Source organism: Drosophila teissieri, chromosome 2L, assembly GCF_016746235.2.
Source record: "Drosophila teissieri strain GT53w chromosome 2L, Prin_Dtei_1.1, whole genome shotgun sequence".
NCBI lineage: Eukaryota > Metazoa > Arthropoda > Insecta > Diptera > Drosophilidae > Drosophila > Drosophila teissieri.
Window position 1 is genome coordinate 12,813,124 of NC_053029.1, and position 16,748 is coordinate 12,829,871.

Sequence of the window (16,748 nt, forward strand, 5' to 3'; positions counted from 1 at the left end):
TCATTAAAAGTGTGGCAGAACTTTGGCACTGGCGACGACGAGTAACGAGCGACGACCTGTGGCAATGCTCCAGCAAATTGTGCGGGTAATTTCCAGCTCGGCTTAATTTGGTCTAAGTCGCAGCCAAATGGTCATGCGCACCGTTGGCCGCCGCTGTCATTCGAAAGTTGCCTCTGCGTGACACACATTTCGGAGCATTAGAAGCATTCGACTCCACACATCTGGCAGACAAGTTGGAGCTCTGCCCTGCCGCATCCGCTGGGAGTTATACACACATCTGTATACATCTGTATATATACGTGGGCATACCCAAAGGGGCACCTCAACAACCAGGGGACTCCGCGCGGGCCTGGCCCAAGTCCAAAGTCGCCTCTGTTGCATTATTCATGCTCTTCGGCGGCATCCACGTCCACGTCCACTTCTACTTCTACGCAACGGGAACGGGAACGGCAACGGAATCCACGAACGAAGATGACGCTGCGCTTAGTCAGCATATTATCGGCGGCATTACTACTCCTATGGCCCGCACAGCTGGATGCATTTATCACACCGAATACAGGTGAGTTCGGGGCCAGCGGATAATGTCTGTGAAATGTGTGGCATTGGGTGAGATGGTTGCATCTCTGCGGCGGAAAATTGCTGATGAAGTGGAAAATGGTATGGGTTCATCTATGATTTCAGACCCATTAGTCTTGCTCATGGCAAATCACAAAATCAAACCATTCCAATGCCTAGTTTAGCATCAAACAATCTATTATTAATATTAATTTCATATTTGTTACATTTTTGTTAGGCTGCCATCACAATGGCACCTGGTTCGCGGACAAGTCGGTGGTGCCCAGCATGGAGAAGTGTCTGAACTGCCAATGTAACCGCCGGACTCTAGTGTGTCGCCTGAAAGTGTGTCCCGAAATGCCCATGCCACCGCCCAGGGGCTGTGTGGTGGTGCAGAAGAAGAGCTCCTGCTGTCCGTATCTTTCCTGCGCTAGATTGGATGCGTTCTACAAGATACCCACGAAGCGCCGCATCATCGCGTATCTGGATCACTACGAAAGGGAGTCCATCGACCGGGTGGTCAACGATAATATGCTGCAAAGACGATCAGATGATTCCGACACGGATATGTTTGGTATGTAATAATATTCTATTCGATGTTACATGGTTCTAAAGTTCATTTTGTCTTTTACAGTTTGTGTGAAAAATGGCACTGTCTACAAGTCGGGATCTGCCATGTCATCTTCAAACTTGTGCAGCTACTGCTACTGCATAGGTATAATGATAAAGTAATAACACCATTAGTTATATTAACAATTTTCTTTTATACCCAATAGGTGGCACCGAGAAGTGTGTGAAGCCCAAGTGCATGCTGCCCGTGGAGGGTTGCAAACCCATTTTTGTGGACTCCACCTGCTGTCCCGTGCGATACGATTGCAGTAGCAAGACGTCGGGGAAATCCTCGCAAGAGGTGCGCTACAGGAAGACCTCGAACAAGCACTTTCTGCGCATGTCACAGCGCCTGCAGCGCAATCGAGGCTGCACTGTGGGTGCCCAGTTCTACGCAGAGGGTCAGAAGATGCGATCGGATGCGGACAAGCCCTGCGACATATGCTTCTGTATCCGGGGAACGAGGAGATGTGCTCCCAAGAAGTGCTCGCCGGCGCTGAAGAACTGCATTCCGGTGGTGCCGAAGGGTCAGTGCTGTCCGTCGAGTTACGACTGTGGCAGTCAGCGGGATTATCGCAGATCGCACAACTCCAGGCAGTTCAATCTGTATAACATGCTGTTTGGCAAGGAGGAACCGGAGCAACCGGAGACAGCTATAATGCCCCAGAACTCCATGGCCGAGAGGTATCCACACGATCGCCATCCCACGAGAGCTCCGCTGGGAAATCCCCTGGAGGTCAGCAGTGAAAAGAGCATTATGGACACACTTCGCGAAGGCCTGGAGTTCATAGACGGCAATAACAACAAAATGCTGGCCAATAACTTGGACCTTGTGGGCATGAGAACCACCCAGGAACCGCCTTTGATGAGAACGGAATCCAGTGAGGGAGTGAGCTCCACGACATTAAGTTTTCTGGATTTGCTCCTGGGTCCCAATACGGAAACCACGAGCCACGAGGAAATAAGGCAACCGGAATCCACTACGTCCAAGAACACGCTCTCCTGGATGGATATACTCTTGGGACCGGATGAGGAGGAGCTTGGCCCCAAAACAGAAGCCTATTTGGAGACTAGTACCACTCTAAATCAACCCGATGGCTTCAGTCCCTCAACGAACAGCATAAAACGCATTGCAGAGGACTTTGACGAGCAATTGGACAATGGCGAAATGGCTGTGGGTGAACTGCCGGCGGAGGCCCAGCAAATTGGTATCGCGAATGCTGGAATTTGGCCAACACCATCCACAGAAGTAATGCCTCCTCCGAAAGAGGAACCAAGTCTGTTCAATGTCTTGATCGATGGCTTGTCTGGCATACTCGAAGAACCACTCAATCAAACCTCCAGCTCCACAAGCACAACAACTACCACTGAGAAGCCAACCACGCTGCATGCACCACCCATGTTTCGACCATTGCCAAGTGGCAAGCCCGTTCACACGCGAATCAACTCCAAGCTGGCAAATCTCACAGTGACACCGCCCATGTTGGTGGTGACTAGCAAATATGGTCAACCGGTGACCCACCGGACGGTGAACAAGAGGGTCAATGCAACCACAAGTTCTACAATAGCCAAAAGCACAGAAAGACCCAGTGCAAGCACCACCCAGCAGGCCACAGTGGATACCACCACAGTTAAGACCACAGCGAAGCCACAAAGTACTACGGTGAAACCCAAGCCGAAGACTACTAGAAAAAGCACTACTACCCCAAAACCTACAACTCCGAAGCCTACTACCCCAAAACCTACTACTCCTAAACCAACGGCGCCAAAACCTTCAACAACAAAGCCCACTACATCAAAGCCTACTACTTCTGTGAAACCCGCAACTCCACCGAAATCCACAACTCAAAGACCCACAACTCCGATACCTTCCACTTCGAAACCCACAACTTCAACAACAAGCAGCACCAGTACCACAACGAAAGCCACCATTCGAGCCACCAGCAAGCCAAAATTCAAGCCAAAACCCAAGCCCTATGTTACCAGTACTCCGAAACCGCTGGTGATCGAAACTAATCCGAGTATCCTGGAGGCTGAGCCCCTGGACACCAATGGTGAGCCCACACTGCCTCCCAGTCTGCCCAACCTGAAGATCATACCATTCCTCCCAACCGATGCTGTGGACACGGTTCCCAAGGAGCCGTATCCCGCCAACTTCTATCAGCAGAAGGTGGCTTCGGACAAGATGGATGTGGTTGGCTATGATACCATGGATGACACGGTGGCTCTGTACTCGCAATCCCAGCCGGATCAGGCTGCCTACAAGTACAAGTTCAACGTGGAAGTGCCAGCCGTGGAGGCTGCGCCAGAACCAGTGGTTCATGTGGGTGGGAAATACGAAGGAAGTGCGGCCTACGTCAACTTCGACTTCGAAAGTCCTGTGGTGCCACCTCCGCACAATGGATTCTCACCGCCCACCGAAACGGAGGGCGGATTCATGCCCAAGGAACCGCTGGTTATCGACGGCGAAGTCCTTCAGGAGCACGTCACCTCGAGTGGAATCAGCCAAGGCCCCGTTGATAACTTCCATGTGACACAGCACATTATCGACATCACAACCGCGGGGGCCCAGGAAAATGATACTGCTTCCATAGGTGAGTAAAAGTTTGTCATAACTTTTGCAAACATGACATTGTTGTTTCATTTAAAGCTTTTAAAAAGTTTCCTGTTTTTACTTTCCACTGAACTAATGTGATTAAAAATGAATTGCTAAAAGTAACAGTTTTTAGCTGAATAAACAGTCTACTGTAAAGTCACACAAACTATTAGTTCATGAGAGAAGTGCCTGTATGCAGATTGAACTGAAGATGACCACTTGTTTTCCCCTTTTTCAGAAATCACCACACCCGACCCCTTCAAAAATGTCATACACACAGAGCCGTCGCCCAATCTCGATGAACTAATCGTCGACAAGGCGCACAAAAAGCCGATTGAAGAGCATATTGAGACCGTCACTTTCAGCGTTAGCAACTCAACAGCCTCCTCCATATCGTCATCTGCAACCAGCACCACCAGCACTTCCACAACAAAAACAACAACGGAAAAGGAAGCCCCCTTGATAGATAAATATGAAATCAATAAATTGGATAAGCTCTTGGACGAGCTGCTCGGTATGGAGTTGTCCAAAGAGGATACGGCGAGCAGCACAGTGCCTGCATTTAAGCAACTGCCAACGGCAACGCCAACGATGGCAAAATCAACAGCAGCCACAGCAACTGCAACAGCAGCAACAGCAACTGCAACTGCATCAAGCACGGCAGCAACATCAACCACAGGTCGGCCAACAGCGACGACACGTGCCCCGGCCAAAAAGGGAAACGGCAAAACGAAAAACAAACAGGCCACAGGCAATAGACGCAAAGTCCAGAGTGGCACGCGACGCCAAAGTACACCAGCAAGCACTCGCTTGCCAGCAGCGACATCCTCGACATCAGCGACAGCAGAGGCATCAGCGGCATCAACTGCGTCAACAACCGCGGGGCAGGCCACAACAACGGGGAGCACTCTGCATCCATTTTTAAACTCACCGTTCGACAAATTACCCTTCATGGATACCAGCTATGAGGTAAGACCGCACAGATTGCAACCGCAGCAGCAGCAGCATCAGCAGCATCAGCAGCATGAGCAGCAGCAACATGAGCAGCCACCGCAGCAGCAATTCCACCATTACCAACATGCAACACGACCGCCGACAGCAGCCCCACCAGCGCCACCATCATCCCCGGAGGATGTGCGCCAGGATTCAGGTTCTGGTTCTGGTTCCGTTTCGAGGGAGCGGACGAGTGGAGGCGCAGTGGGTGGATTGCCGGGTGGCGATGATCCGCTTGGTCAGCTGAAACTGGCGGGCTGCAACATCTACGGACGCATGTATCGGGTGGGTCGCATCATCGTGGAGCTGTCCAGCCAGTGCCTGGAATGCAAGTGCACCGAGGTGGGCGTCAAGTGCGGCCCATTAGACTGTTAATTTAGATATCCTCCCAACCCCCTCCCCCCCATGATTGTAATCCCCCATGAAGTCCGTAGAGGTTAAGTGTCAGTTTGTAGCGTAGCTTTTAGTTCGTACGCTAATCCCTAGCTGTATCGTATAATACAGGGTAGTTTAGGTCTTCGCTAGAACCTAAGTTGTATCATAGAAAAGAAATAATTTAATGATAATATTTATAACATAGATTGGCATTTATAACATATAATAATTAAGGCTACCATCAGATTAGAACTACACGAAATATAATAAAATTAACAAATTAATCAACAAAAACTAAATTATTTGTTTGAAAATGGGCTTATACAAAAAAAATTCATATTGATGAAAAGCCAATACAACAAGCGAACAAATTGGGTTATAAATATTGATCGCCTTTCAACCTTGTGACAAATAACAAATTACTAGTTAGTTTGGGGAAATGATTCTACGAAATGTGTTGAATTTAATTGCACATCAAGATTATTATGGAATACATGACTTTAAATTAAACATTCCTCTCTCCGTCAGCTTTAATTGGCCAAAACCACTCGATGAGTAATCAATTTATTCTATTGAAACTTATTCAGTTAGCGAGTATAGGCCAATTAAATGTGTGGCAAGTGAGGACCACATGAAAACAAGCCATAAAACACAAACCACCCTTTATGAGGTGTAAAATTAATGTTTATTCATAACACCAAAACTCAACATGACCAACGATGAAAGAATAATAAGTTTTCAACGGATTTTGTGACCAAATAAAAGAGACAGTCCATAAAACAAGTAAACCGAAAAGTTCGTGGCTATTCGCTTGAGGATTGCTGGATAGCCAGAATATTAAAGAGTCAAATGAGTTTTTTAATTGATTAGGGAGTTTATTGAGACATTAATTGCATTTAATTATTGATCTTTATCGACTATACGATAAAAGTCTCTGATAACTGCCTTCAACTTGCTTAAAATAGGTTTTTATTTGCTATAAATTAAATATTGTTTATATTTGTAAAGAACTACCTTAATTGAGACTAAAAGTAAATGGCCTTTTGATTCGATGGCTGCAGGCGACGGTAGATGATAAAACCGCACAGAATTCCGGCCACGCCCCCTCCAATATGGGCCTCCAGACTGGTGCGCGGATTGCGATTGTGATTGTGGCAGAAGTGGTAAGTTGTAAAGCCCACATCGCTGAGGAGCAAAATCAGGAGGGCGGCGATGCGGGCAAAGCGGTGCGACAATTGCGAAAAGTTCTGTTCGACAAAGTAGGGATCGTGTAAACATTAAATCAAAATTAAATTGCGGTTTCCAGCTGACTGACCAGCACCAGGTGCGGCACATGACTTCCCAGCATGGCGTAGACCCCGGCGGAGGCCCCCATCAGGTGGAGATGGGGCTGCAGCCAGGCATTGGCCAACGAACCGGCAACGCCACCCACCATATAGACCACGGCCAGGCGACAGTGACCCTGCTCCACTTCCAGGCAGATACCTATAAAGCACTGGCAGAGACATTAACCTCCTTAGTAACAGCCGTTAACAATGCAACAACAGGTGGCTCGCGACAGGATGTGAGCTCACTTTTGCCATCGAATTACTGCCAACTAGATGCATTTTATGGCATTCTAATGAGGAGTTCATTAAATAGTTCAGAAATAGGAGCTTATTAAAGTAGTTGGGGATAGTTAAAATCCACAAATTGCATTAATTTTATAAAGGTACTTTAACGTTGTATATTTAATACATTGAGTAAAGTTCATTGGGTCAAAGATTGGTGCTCACCTGAAAGCATATGTTGAGAGTCAGGTGCCAATAGTCGGAATGGAGCAGCATGTAGGTCAGTAGTCGCCAGTAGTCGCCGTTCCACTCCGGCGTGAAGATCAGTCGTTTTTGCATGCACTCACTGGCTATCCAGTGCAATGATATCTGGTAATGAGCAAAGAAGACAGTGGGAAGACCTTTACTCACATTGCACCATACTGCAAAGTACTTAAAAACATAAATCGCTTGGTGCTTATTCTAGTCTACTTCTGAGAAACTTTGCTTTAGCATAAAAAGCAGGAAAATTATTTCTGTGATTTTAATTTCTTTGATAATGACACATTTTCGTGAATAATCGTTTTGTTTGGAATTTGAATAATGCAAAATAAGAATTCAAAAGTAATACGATTCATGACTTATTATATTAAGAATTAACTTTGGCAAATGGCAGTAAGTTGTCTTCGCCATAACGAAGCACCCCAACTTTGCTGAACAGTGTCATGGTGACTGGCTGTCACTTTCGCTCAATCGATCGACACTTGGCCAACTGCGAAGTGTGAGTGTTGAGTTGAGATGCCGCACAATGCGCGCCGCATGAGTTGACAGCAGCCACAGAAACACGGCGGCGACACCAAATCGGTGCAACATGCATCCCGATCCCACCAAATATGACAAATGCCAGAGCTCCAAGTTGCAGCACTCAATCGATCCGATGACTAAAATGGCAATATTGCTAAATCGGACGACTAAGCGACGCGTTCGATTGTGCAATCATGATCGATTTCTGGGTTGGGCCGAACAATAAAACCTTTCCGATCGCCGATCTGCATTACTAAGTGTGCAGAGTGTGTACTCGAGGTATGCAGCCAGGTATCAGTTAATTAGTTTCAAATTAAATGGGTCACACTTGTGGGACTTTGTTTCGAAGCCAATTGCCCAAGAGCTATTGCCAATTAAGCGGTTGAGCACTTGTTAACAGAAATGACAAAGAACCAACTTAACAAGGCTTATATGCCCTAAGTACTTATGTTTCCCAAACAATTTTGATTCAATTTTGTTCACAATAAAAAGAAACTGTATCAAAGTGCCTACTTTATCTGTGATGACTAATTAAAAACAACAGCTTTTTGTAAATCCATTAGATGTAAGTAAACCCCTTAGAACCCAAATATTTCATTTGTTTGCTGTTTGGGATGTATCTGGATTCAATCTCTGTAATCTCTCATCCATTTTCCGCTTAGTTAAAACCGCAATAAATCCATATACACAAACTATTGAACAAATTTTCCACTGAATGAAAATTCATATGAATTGAAGAGGAATTATTTATGAAGCACTCACACAATGGCACCACACACGGGTAAACAAAACAAAAGCAAACGAATTGTTTTGTTTAAAACAAATCTGCTAAAAAGATTCATGCTAAGACGCGGTATTATAAATAGAGAGCACTTATGTTCGGTTTGTTTAGCACATTATGAGTACGAAATTGGGTTCTTATCAGTTGAAAATTTGTAATGTTTTGATGAGTACTACATTTTTGATTCAAAAAGCACTTGTATATTTCAGAATCCATTTAAATTTCGCTTCACATCAAGGAACTTAATTAGTTTAGCATTGATAAACACCACAATCGTCATCTTCACAGGTGATTTATTATTTCGCGTATTTTTCTTATCTGCTGGACGCAATTCATAGTTTATAAATGATTTCTGGAACACACGCATCACTCATACGCCACGTTGACGGGCGGACAAAAAAGAACACACAAAATAATAGACAATCGAACAAGTGGAGCAACTGCAACTGCATATCGAACCTGCATAAAACTCATCAGCAAAATAAACCAGGGCACCCGCCACAATCGCTTCCTCCTCACATGGCCCGGGCCCATGGTTCGTTTCAGGTCATCAATGAATTTCTTGTTGAATTCCGCGCTGGATACGACACTCGCCGGATTGCCATTCGAATCCGAAGAATTCTCTGGCAGCAGCAGGAGCCTGACATCCTTGATGCAATTGTTATTACTTTCGCTGCCGGCACCATTGCTCTCCAGTTGGGCAGACATAATGCGATTGGCAGTCGGCGACAACCGATGCGCGGAACGTTGAACGCGCGACTAGGCCGAGTGGGTGATTGTTCTTCCAAACGGCCCACGATCCATTCCGATCCACCGAATCGCGCGGCTGCCTACAATATCATTGTGATTGTGGTTATGGCGCTCATTCAGCGATTTGCGATTTTAAGTAGCATGCTTTTAGGCGTGCGAGGGTTTGCGTCTCGACTAAGCTTCAGTTCTTATTTAATTGAAGGGAAAAATCTTGAGATTCTTACTATCACTTGGAATGATATCTTCACTTCCTTTGCTTTTCGATTTCATTGCTATTATTTTACAATGTATTATTAAACTTTAAATTATTATGAGGAATGAGATTCAAAGTTGTCTGCTTTAAATACCCCTCATACCAACACTTCTACCCAAATTATAGTACATTATTCTTAATTTAACTAAGGTTTAAAGAAGAAATGTGTTTAAAGCATTCAATAATATATTTTACAAGTCCAAGCAGCAAAATGTTGTTACAAAATGTTTAAGAGAAAACTGAGTACCGTGAGTTTTGATTAAATGCTTCTTTAAAGCTATACTACTTATGAATTCAAGTCAGAAGCAGTAGACGAAATAGTTCAAGAAAAGTGTTAGAACATATAATGGCGTTTCGCTGTTGAATTTCATAAGTTTATGCCCATTTGCCTGCGGGCAGCCGCTAAACGCTTTAATATTCCAGCCAACTTGTAGCTCGAATTTAATTTGGCCCAGCCCCATCCTTGGCATTTGACATTTTGGTGCGAACGATGTTGCACGGAGCAACAAATTGCAGCAACAATTCCAACACGCCAGCGACTTGTTTACACAGAAATGTGGTGAAAAGCTTGCGCTCTCTCTTTCCTCGAGCTCTCTCCCCGTCTCTTTCGTTTGCCAGCAGCCGTCTCTTTCTACGCTGCGCTCAGGCTGGACACGTGGTGGGCGTTGATGGTGGGAGGCGTCTGTCAACACCGAATGCTTGGTTATGAATGGCTTTTAATGAAATATTTATTTAACAAGCAATAAGAAGCACTTTTGGCTTCTGGGCGGATGCGAAAGAGATGGCTGCATTGCGAAATAGAAATGCAGAAAGAGAGGGAGGGAGAAGCACGAGAGCGTTGGAAGTAATTGTTTGGCTAGTTAAGTTTGACGCTACGTTGAACTAAGATAAAGCAAACACATAAACGGGGAAACACACACTTGGCACAACACACAGCCATGGACACACTAATAGAAGTTAATAGTTCAACATTGCTGGTAAAATGGAAGACTATATATTAATCTAGCTGCATGTTTTCATTCTAACTGAATCAATTTTCTTGTTACTAAGGTACGTTTTGTGTTAACAAGAAAATAAACTGATAAGCTGTTAGTTATAACATTTAAGGTTCGTTCAATATATAAATATTTTAGCATTGGTTGTCATTTGATAGCTAATTCTTTCGCTTCAACCGCAAGTGAACTTAAATGAATTTTTCAAAGTGCTTGTCGTAAACTTCCTTTGCTGGTTGTGTTGCCAAAAGTCATTAACAGTCAACGGCTACGTGCCACAGGAGTGGGAGCTACACCCAAAAAACGACAAACTGACAAATGCGGCAAGGCCAAGAGGAAAGCGAGAAAGTTGGCTAAGCCAGACACAGAACATATCCCGGCTGATGTGTCTGATATGTCTGTGCGGCTTTATTTGTTCGCCCCCGGCTTACATGCAACTCACCCAAAGGCACAAGGGGCGCATCACGTGGCTAGACAATCCTGTAAGAAAACGTGGTGTCTGAAGTCTAAAGCCAGCCTCATCTTTAGATTAATAATATTAGTTGTCTAACACTTTGTTAGCTCTACAGGATTTTGATTAGTAATATTTTAATCAGCACTTAGGCACTTAGCACTTATCAAATGATGAAACTCTTATATTGCCAGTAGGCGAAACACTTTAACAGGCCAGTTCTTCCCCAAGGGCCAAGAATAATTTCGAGGCAAGTGGTTTTCCTTCAAACAGGACCAAGATGTTCCACTTTAGCAGCACCCAAGTCCCAAATCCCAAATGCCAAGATTCCGCACAGTCAACTTACGGAAGCAGAAAACGTTTAGGCAAATCTTTCGGCCAAAATCTTGGGCAAACAAGCTCATTACAGAGCGGCAAAATACAAAAATAAAATGGAAGCCAAAATAAGTCGGGGCCAAATTGTGAGCGAGGCAACTAAGTGTGCCACATGATTGAGTGACTTGCCCGCCCGCCCCAAAGGCGGCTAAAGGGGGCGTGGCAGACTTTGAAGAGCATTACGGTCGCAGTTTATGACCGCACTTTTATTGATACCGCCAAGGGGAGCGAATACAAAATAAAATAAAGCAACCCAAATCGGGTAAATCCGAGAAGCGAGAACAGAGAAGCGAGAAGCCCCAAGGAATCTCAATGGATTGCCGGCTATAAAGCGCAGTGGGAACAACTTGTCGAGAGTTCGCCTGCAATGCTGGGCGGTTTTATTACGTACACCCAAACACACAAACACAACAAAGGCAATAACAATCACCAGCGAGCACTACAATAAACTAATCTAATGTGCGCATCAAATTTGCATGCTTCAACTCGGCGGCGTTTTAAAAGACTTTCCCGGAAAAGCCCCCATGACGTGGAGCCAATAACGACATTCAGGGACAACATGCTCCATGGGCAAATATTAACCAGCTTCATTTCATTGGCATAGCTGGTGTGTAGTAGATAGAGATGGGTTCACAAAGGATTATTTTATAAACGAGTTTAAAAACTTGTGTATGTAATATTACATTAATAATCATCTGAATAGCAATGAAAACATAGAAAGTAGCTACAATCCTACATCCTAAAATTACAAAAATATAATTTATGGACATCGAGGCGAATGAGTATTTTTTGTATTTACATGACTTGCTGTAAACTAGGCGATACATGTGTAAATAAATACATGGTTTCAATACACCAGCACCACAAGTTTAATTTCTTTAATTTAATTTTTATGTATGACGTAGTTTTTCGTGGCTAACAGTCGTATAAGTAATATTTGTGTGCTAAACTTTTTGGTTTCACATTAAGAAATTAAGCAATGAAGCTAAGCTACTATTTGAAGACATATAAATTAAAGGTATTTTGGTAAATGAGAAACCAAAATAATTTATAAATTACTAGTAGCTTCAGTCGCGTGCCCATAATTGGCCATCTCTAGGACATGTAGAACCGAGGGCTTTGCGGTCTATTGGACGTGCATGAGCATAAGTAAGATGCACAGGATGTTGGTCCGTCTCTTTTCACGAAAGTCCTTTCTCGCCTTCGCAGGATCCCTTCGCTGAATATGTGTGAGTGCGTGTGCATGAATGTTGGTTGGTGCGTGCCTCCGATGCAAACTCAATTATTTACTAAGTGGGCCAAAAGGCATTCGGCAGGCGGGCAAATCACCTTACACTCTCGCCCATTGCCGTCTTGTTTTAGTTGTAACTGCTGTAAGCCCCTTTTCCACCATTTCCACTCCCCTCCCTCCTCCACCCCGCGCTGAAAGCCCAACTCTGGGGAAATTTGCATTTTATCATCTCATGGTTTTGGCCCCTACCACTTTCCACTACCCCTCAGCGTCCCCTGTCGCCAGTTATTGCTGCCAGGAAGGGCTTTGCTTTTAATTGGTTTTCTTAGGCGAGAAACGTCTTAGCTAGTTGGCAACACGAGGGGGAAATCTTATTGCCGGTGTTGTCTTACATAGTTGTTAATTTACTGTTAGGCGGCACTAACTTATAATTGTTTAATTAGCAAGTAAAATACGGGGAAAATATGTGGAAATTATTAGATTTCAAGGACTCGACACAAAGGCAGTGGAGGATGTGGGAGTAATAGCACGGGTGTTTGAATATCCTGGGAATTCGCACACGGAATTTCAATATGAGATTAATAAATGAAACGCAGGGCTATCAAAGCAAATTAAATAGGTTAATTAGGAAAGCAAAACCACACATATGTTTTTTAAAAAGATTATTATATTTTCTATACAAATTAAAACCCTATTTTCATGGGTTATTCAGAACTGTTTAGTTTTCTAAATGCAGTGTACCTTATTGAATATTCTTCGATTGAATCCAATAATTTTCAGTGTCGACTGACCAGTAGTATTAATAATCAATACATAAGCGGATCAAAGGTCTAAGCACTAAACAAAAAGTGGTGTTAAACCTTTTCCCCTTTAATTAAGTTAATATACAATGCTTGATAATGCAATTTTAATTCCGCCCTAAAGGAATGTATGGAATACGTATGCTTCTTAAACACACTTTGTGAGTGAGTTTTGTTTATATTAACTTTCCCTTTTCTCTTCACTAACTTAACTTCACTAATTTCTCGGGGTGCACAGTTCACATTTAATAAGCTAAAAGCATTTTAGGCTCCCCTCCGAAGATATTTATCTTAACCATATGCGCATTATTTTCCCCCTTCGCTGCGTATAAGCGTTTTCATTATACCAACAATCGAGTGAGTACATAGGCAAAATGGAAACCCTTTCGGAATTCCAACCGAACAACTAGTGGCAGTACCAGGAGAAAAGTTATATGGAAAAGTTCCCAAACGGAGTGGTAAATAAATTCCAGCAATATGATTCAAATTATGAATTGGTTTTCAATGGTGAAAAGAATCAAATATGCGTAGTTGCTGTGCATCCTAACCACATATCTTCCAAAAACCAGGTCATAGGCCTCATTCCACTGAACCGCCAGCAATCGGAAACTAATTTCATCTTCGACTATGCCATGATGTGTATTGTGCCCATCTTCTATGTGGCTTGCTACCTTCTAATAAATGTTAGCCAACTGGTTGGCATCTGTTTTCTGGACTCTTGCAATAGTGTCTGCAAGCTGAGCAACCACCTCTTCATGCATTTGGGCGCATTTCTATATCTGACCGTCACCCTGATGAGTCTCTATCGCCGAAAGGAGTTCTTCCTGCAGTTTGATGAGAAACTAAGTGACATCGATGCAGTTATCCAGAAGTGCCAGCGGGTGGCGGAAATGGACAAGGTGAAGGTAACCGAGGTGAAGCACAGTGTGGCCTACCACTTCACCTGGCTCTTCCTGTTCTGCGTTTTCACCTTTGCCCTCTACTATGACGTCAGAGCGTTGTACTTGTAAGTACTCTGGGAATTTAATTGATAAAATAACTAAAAATCTGACTAAATATTTGGATACCATACACATAAGAGAGTGGGATAGGTGTAATTTTAAAAAAGAGGTGCTATTGATTATAATTTGTTGAAGTTATCAGTGGATAGATATAAACCACGAAAAAACCAACTAATGAATAAACTAAAAGGTAAAATAAATAAATTACATTTTTTGGCTTGCTCCAATTAATTAGATGGTATACCTTTTAGTTTGTTCATTTTTACTCGCATAAAACATAGGAATTTTGTACAAAATCCTTACCAACTCTAAAGTTTAACTTTAAAGCCCACTAACGTTGGCCAAATTGTCTCGGCTTAGGACCTTCGGCAATCTCGCCTTCATTCCGTTCATGGTGTCCAGTTTCCCGTACTTGGCCGGCAGCATCATCCAGGGCGAGTTCATCTATCACGTGTCGGTCATCTCGCAGCGCTTCGAGCAGATTAACACGCTGCTGGAGAAGATTAACCAGGAGGCGCGCCAGCACCACGCCCCCCTCACCGTGTTCGATATCGAGAGCGAGGGCAAAAAGGAGCGGAAGACCGTTACACCGATTGCGGCCATGGACGGCAGGACGACATTTGGCAATGAGCACAAGTTGGCCGGCGAAACGAAGCGCCAGAAGGGCCAACAAAAGAACGAGGAGGACGAATCGGACACCAGCAACGATGAGGACGAGGATGACTTTGATTATGACAATGCCACCATCGCGGAAAATACCGGGTAAGGGAAAAGCAGTTTGGCGGCCTTGGTTTTGGCCAACAAAAAACAGGTTTGATTAATGGTTACGTTTGTTCTTTGGCTACCTTAATTTATGCATTTCGATTTGTGCTAAGCGGACATTTATTTTCTCCGCATTCACTTGTCAGCAGGCAAATCAAAATCTGTCAACATAAAATAATGAAAATTGAATTCCCTAAGTCAAAGTCAACCTCGAAATTTTTGACAAGTACTTTTTTCCTGGCTTTTTTTGTAATTTGTTTATTTACTACATTTAATTACTTTGCAAAGGCAAGCAATATGCAAACTTATCGGTTTCCACGGTTTCAGATTTCACAAAAAAGGGTTGGTTAATTTATGACTATTTAAAAAAGTTTTGATTGATTTGTGACTATCTAATATGTATTTATTTGTCAGCACATTATTAAAAGAGGTTTTTAGGCGAATCAGAATTTGTTGAAATTAATTAATGAATTGAATAAAAAACTTCAAGCAGTTTATAGGAGTGAGCAATACAGTATTCCAAAAACTGTTAGTGTTTAAGAGTCTCCTTCGCACTTCCACTAGCTGAGTAACGGGTATCAGATAGTCGGGGAACTCGACTATAGCGTTTTTTTGTTTTTGCATTATAATTTTAAACAATTTCATTTGAAATTTAGAAACACATCCGAAGCGAATTTACCGGATCTCTTCAAGCTGCACGATAAAATCCTGGCGCTCAGCGTGATCACAAACGGCGAGTTTGGACCACAGTGTGTACCCTATATGGCGGCCTGCTTTGTGGTGAGCATCTTTGGCATTTTCCTGGAGACCAAGGTCAACTTCATTGTGGGCGGAAAGAGTCGCCTGCTGGATTACATGACCTATCTGTATGTGATTTGGAGCTTCACCACCATGGTGGTGGCGTACATAGTGCTCCGACTTTGCTGCAATGCCAATAATCACTCCAAGCAATCGGCGATGATAGTGCACGAGATTATGCAGAAGAAACCAGCATTCATGCTGAGCAACGATCTCTTCTACAACAAAATGAAGTCCTTTACACTGCAATTCCTGCACTGGGAGGGTTTCTTTCAATTCAACGGCGTGGGACTGTTTGCCCTGGACTACACTTTCATTTTCTCGGTGCGTTTTCAGATTACTTGCTTTTTTTTTTTAACTAATTGCTGGCGTCCATTTTCAGACTGTAAGTGCAGCCACATCCTATTTAATTGTCCTGCTGCAGTTTGACATGACTGCCATTTTGCGCAACGAGGGGCTAATGTCATAAAAGGCCCAGTCGAACTCAATTAAATTGAGCTTTTTGCAAAAAAGTGCTTGAAAAAGTGGGCAAGGAAACACTCTCACTATATAAAAAAGTTTTTATTTGGCTCAAAAAATAACCATTTATTTCCTTGACTATAAATGTTATAATTATGTATGAATTAAATAAATAAATAAATTAAATTTCATCAAATGAATGAATCAATAAAACCATTATTGAAGTGTAGCAATATAATTAAATGGACAATTTGCAGCACGTTTTTGGCGATTATCAGTCAATTGGTAGCTCATAAATCAATCAACCAACGCCATTTTCCGAGAGTAACCAAAACGAGGTGCGGAAAATCCGCAAGGGGCGGGAGGTTGAGCCTCGCGGTAATCACATCAGCCGAAACTCCATGAAGGATGCGAAGGGCAGGAGTGGAGGAGTGGAGGACGGCTACAGAGGTTTCTAATGCAATTTCTATCAAATGTCAATTGAAACCCGATTTGCCAGTCATCAGTCAGGGCCTCTATTCCGCACCCAGTCCACAGTTTGCGACCATCGAACGGAAGTCGGGATTCGTGGAAAAGTGAAAACGGGGACGAGGAAGGATGCTCGGCGGCAGAAAAAGAAGGACATGAAGCAATT

General features: G+C 43.6%; 3 protein-coding genes across 6 annotated transcripts; 2 read left to right on the top strand and 1 right to left on the bottom strand.

Moving 5' to 3' along the window:
* The first annotated feature begins 471 nt into the window (after positions 1–471).
* LOC122626584 (mucin-2) lies at positions 472–5,128 on the top strand. The gene is made up of 5 exons (XM_043806901.1): positions 472–559; positions 794–1,129; positions 1,190–1,270; positions 1,332–3,758; positions 3,999–5,128. The coding sequence occupies exons 1-5, from the start codon at positions 472–474 to the stop codon at positions 5,126–5,128; spliced, it is 4,062 nt and encodes a 1,353-aa protein (XP_043662836.1).
* A 988-nt stretch (positions 5,129–6,116) lies between these two features.
* Positions 6,117–8,989, bottom strand: LOC122626368 (protein rhomboid). Of its 4 annotated transcripts, none has more exons than XM_043806608.1 (4): positions 8,702–8,989; positions 6,904–7,047; positions 6,444–6,623; positions 6,117–6,375 (listed from the first exon to the last, which is right to left on the bottom strand). In XM_043806608.1, exons 1-4 carry the CDS (start codon positions 8,948–8,950, stop codon positions 6,154–6,156), a joined length of 795 nt encoding a protein of 264 aa, XP_043662543.1. In that variant the 5' UTR covers positions 8,951–8,989; the 3' UTR covers positions 6,117–6,153. The 4 variants fall into 4 exon arrangements, 3 of the variants coding, with proteins under 3 accessions (XP_043662543.1, XP_043662545.1, XP_043662544.1); XM_043806610.1 differs by lacking the exon at positions 8,702–8,989 and adding an exon at positions 7,907–7,943 and having other exon boundaries at positions 6,122–6,375; XM_043806609.1 differs by lacking the exon at positions 8,702–8,989 and adding an exon at positions 7,691–7,859 and having other exon boundaries at positions 6,123–6,375.
* A 4,582-nt stretch (positions 8,990–13,571) lies between these two features.
* LOC122626483 (gustatory and pheromone receptor 33a) lies at positions 13,572–16,219 on the top strand. The gene is made up of 5 exons (XM_043806759.1): positions 13,572–13,601; positions 13,664–14,100; positions 14,456–14,857; positions 15,514–15,979; positions 16,038–16,219. Exons 1-5 carry the CDS (start codon positions 13,572–13,574, stop codon positions 16,122–16,124), a joined length of 1,422 nt encoding a protein of 473 aa, XP_043662694.1. The 3' UTR covers positions 16,125–16,219.
* The last annotated feature ends 529 nt before the right edge of the window (positions 16,220–16,748 follow it).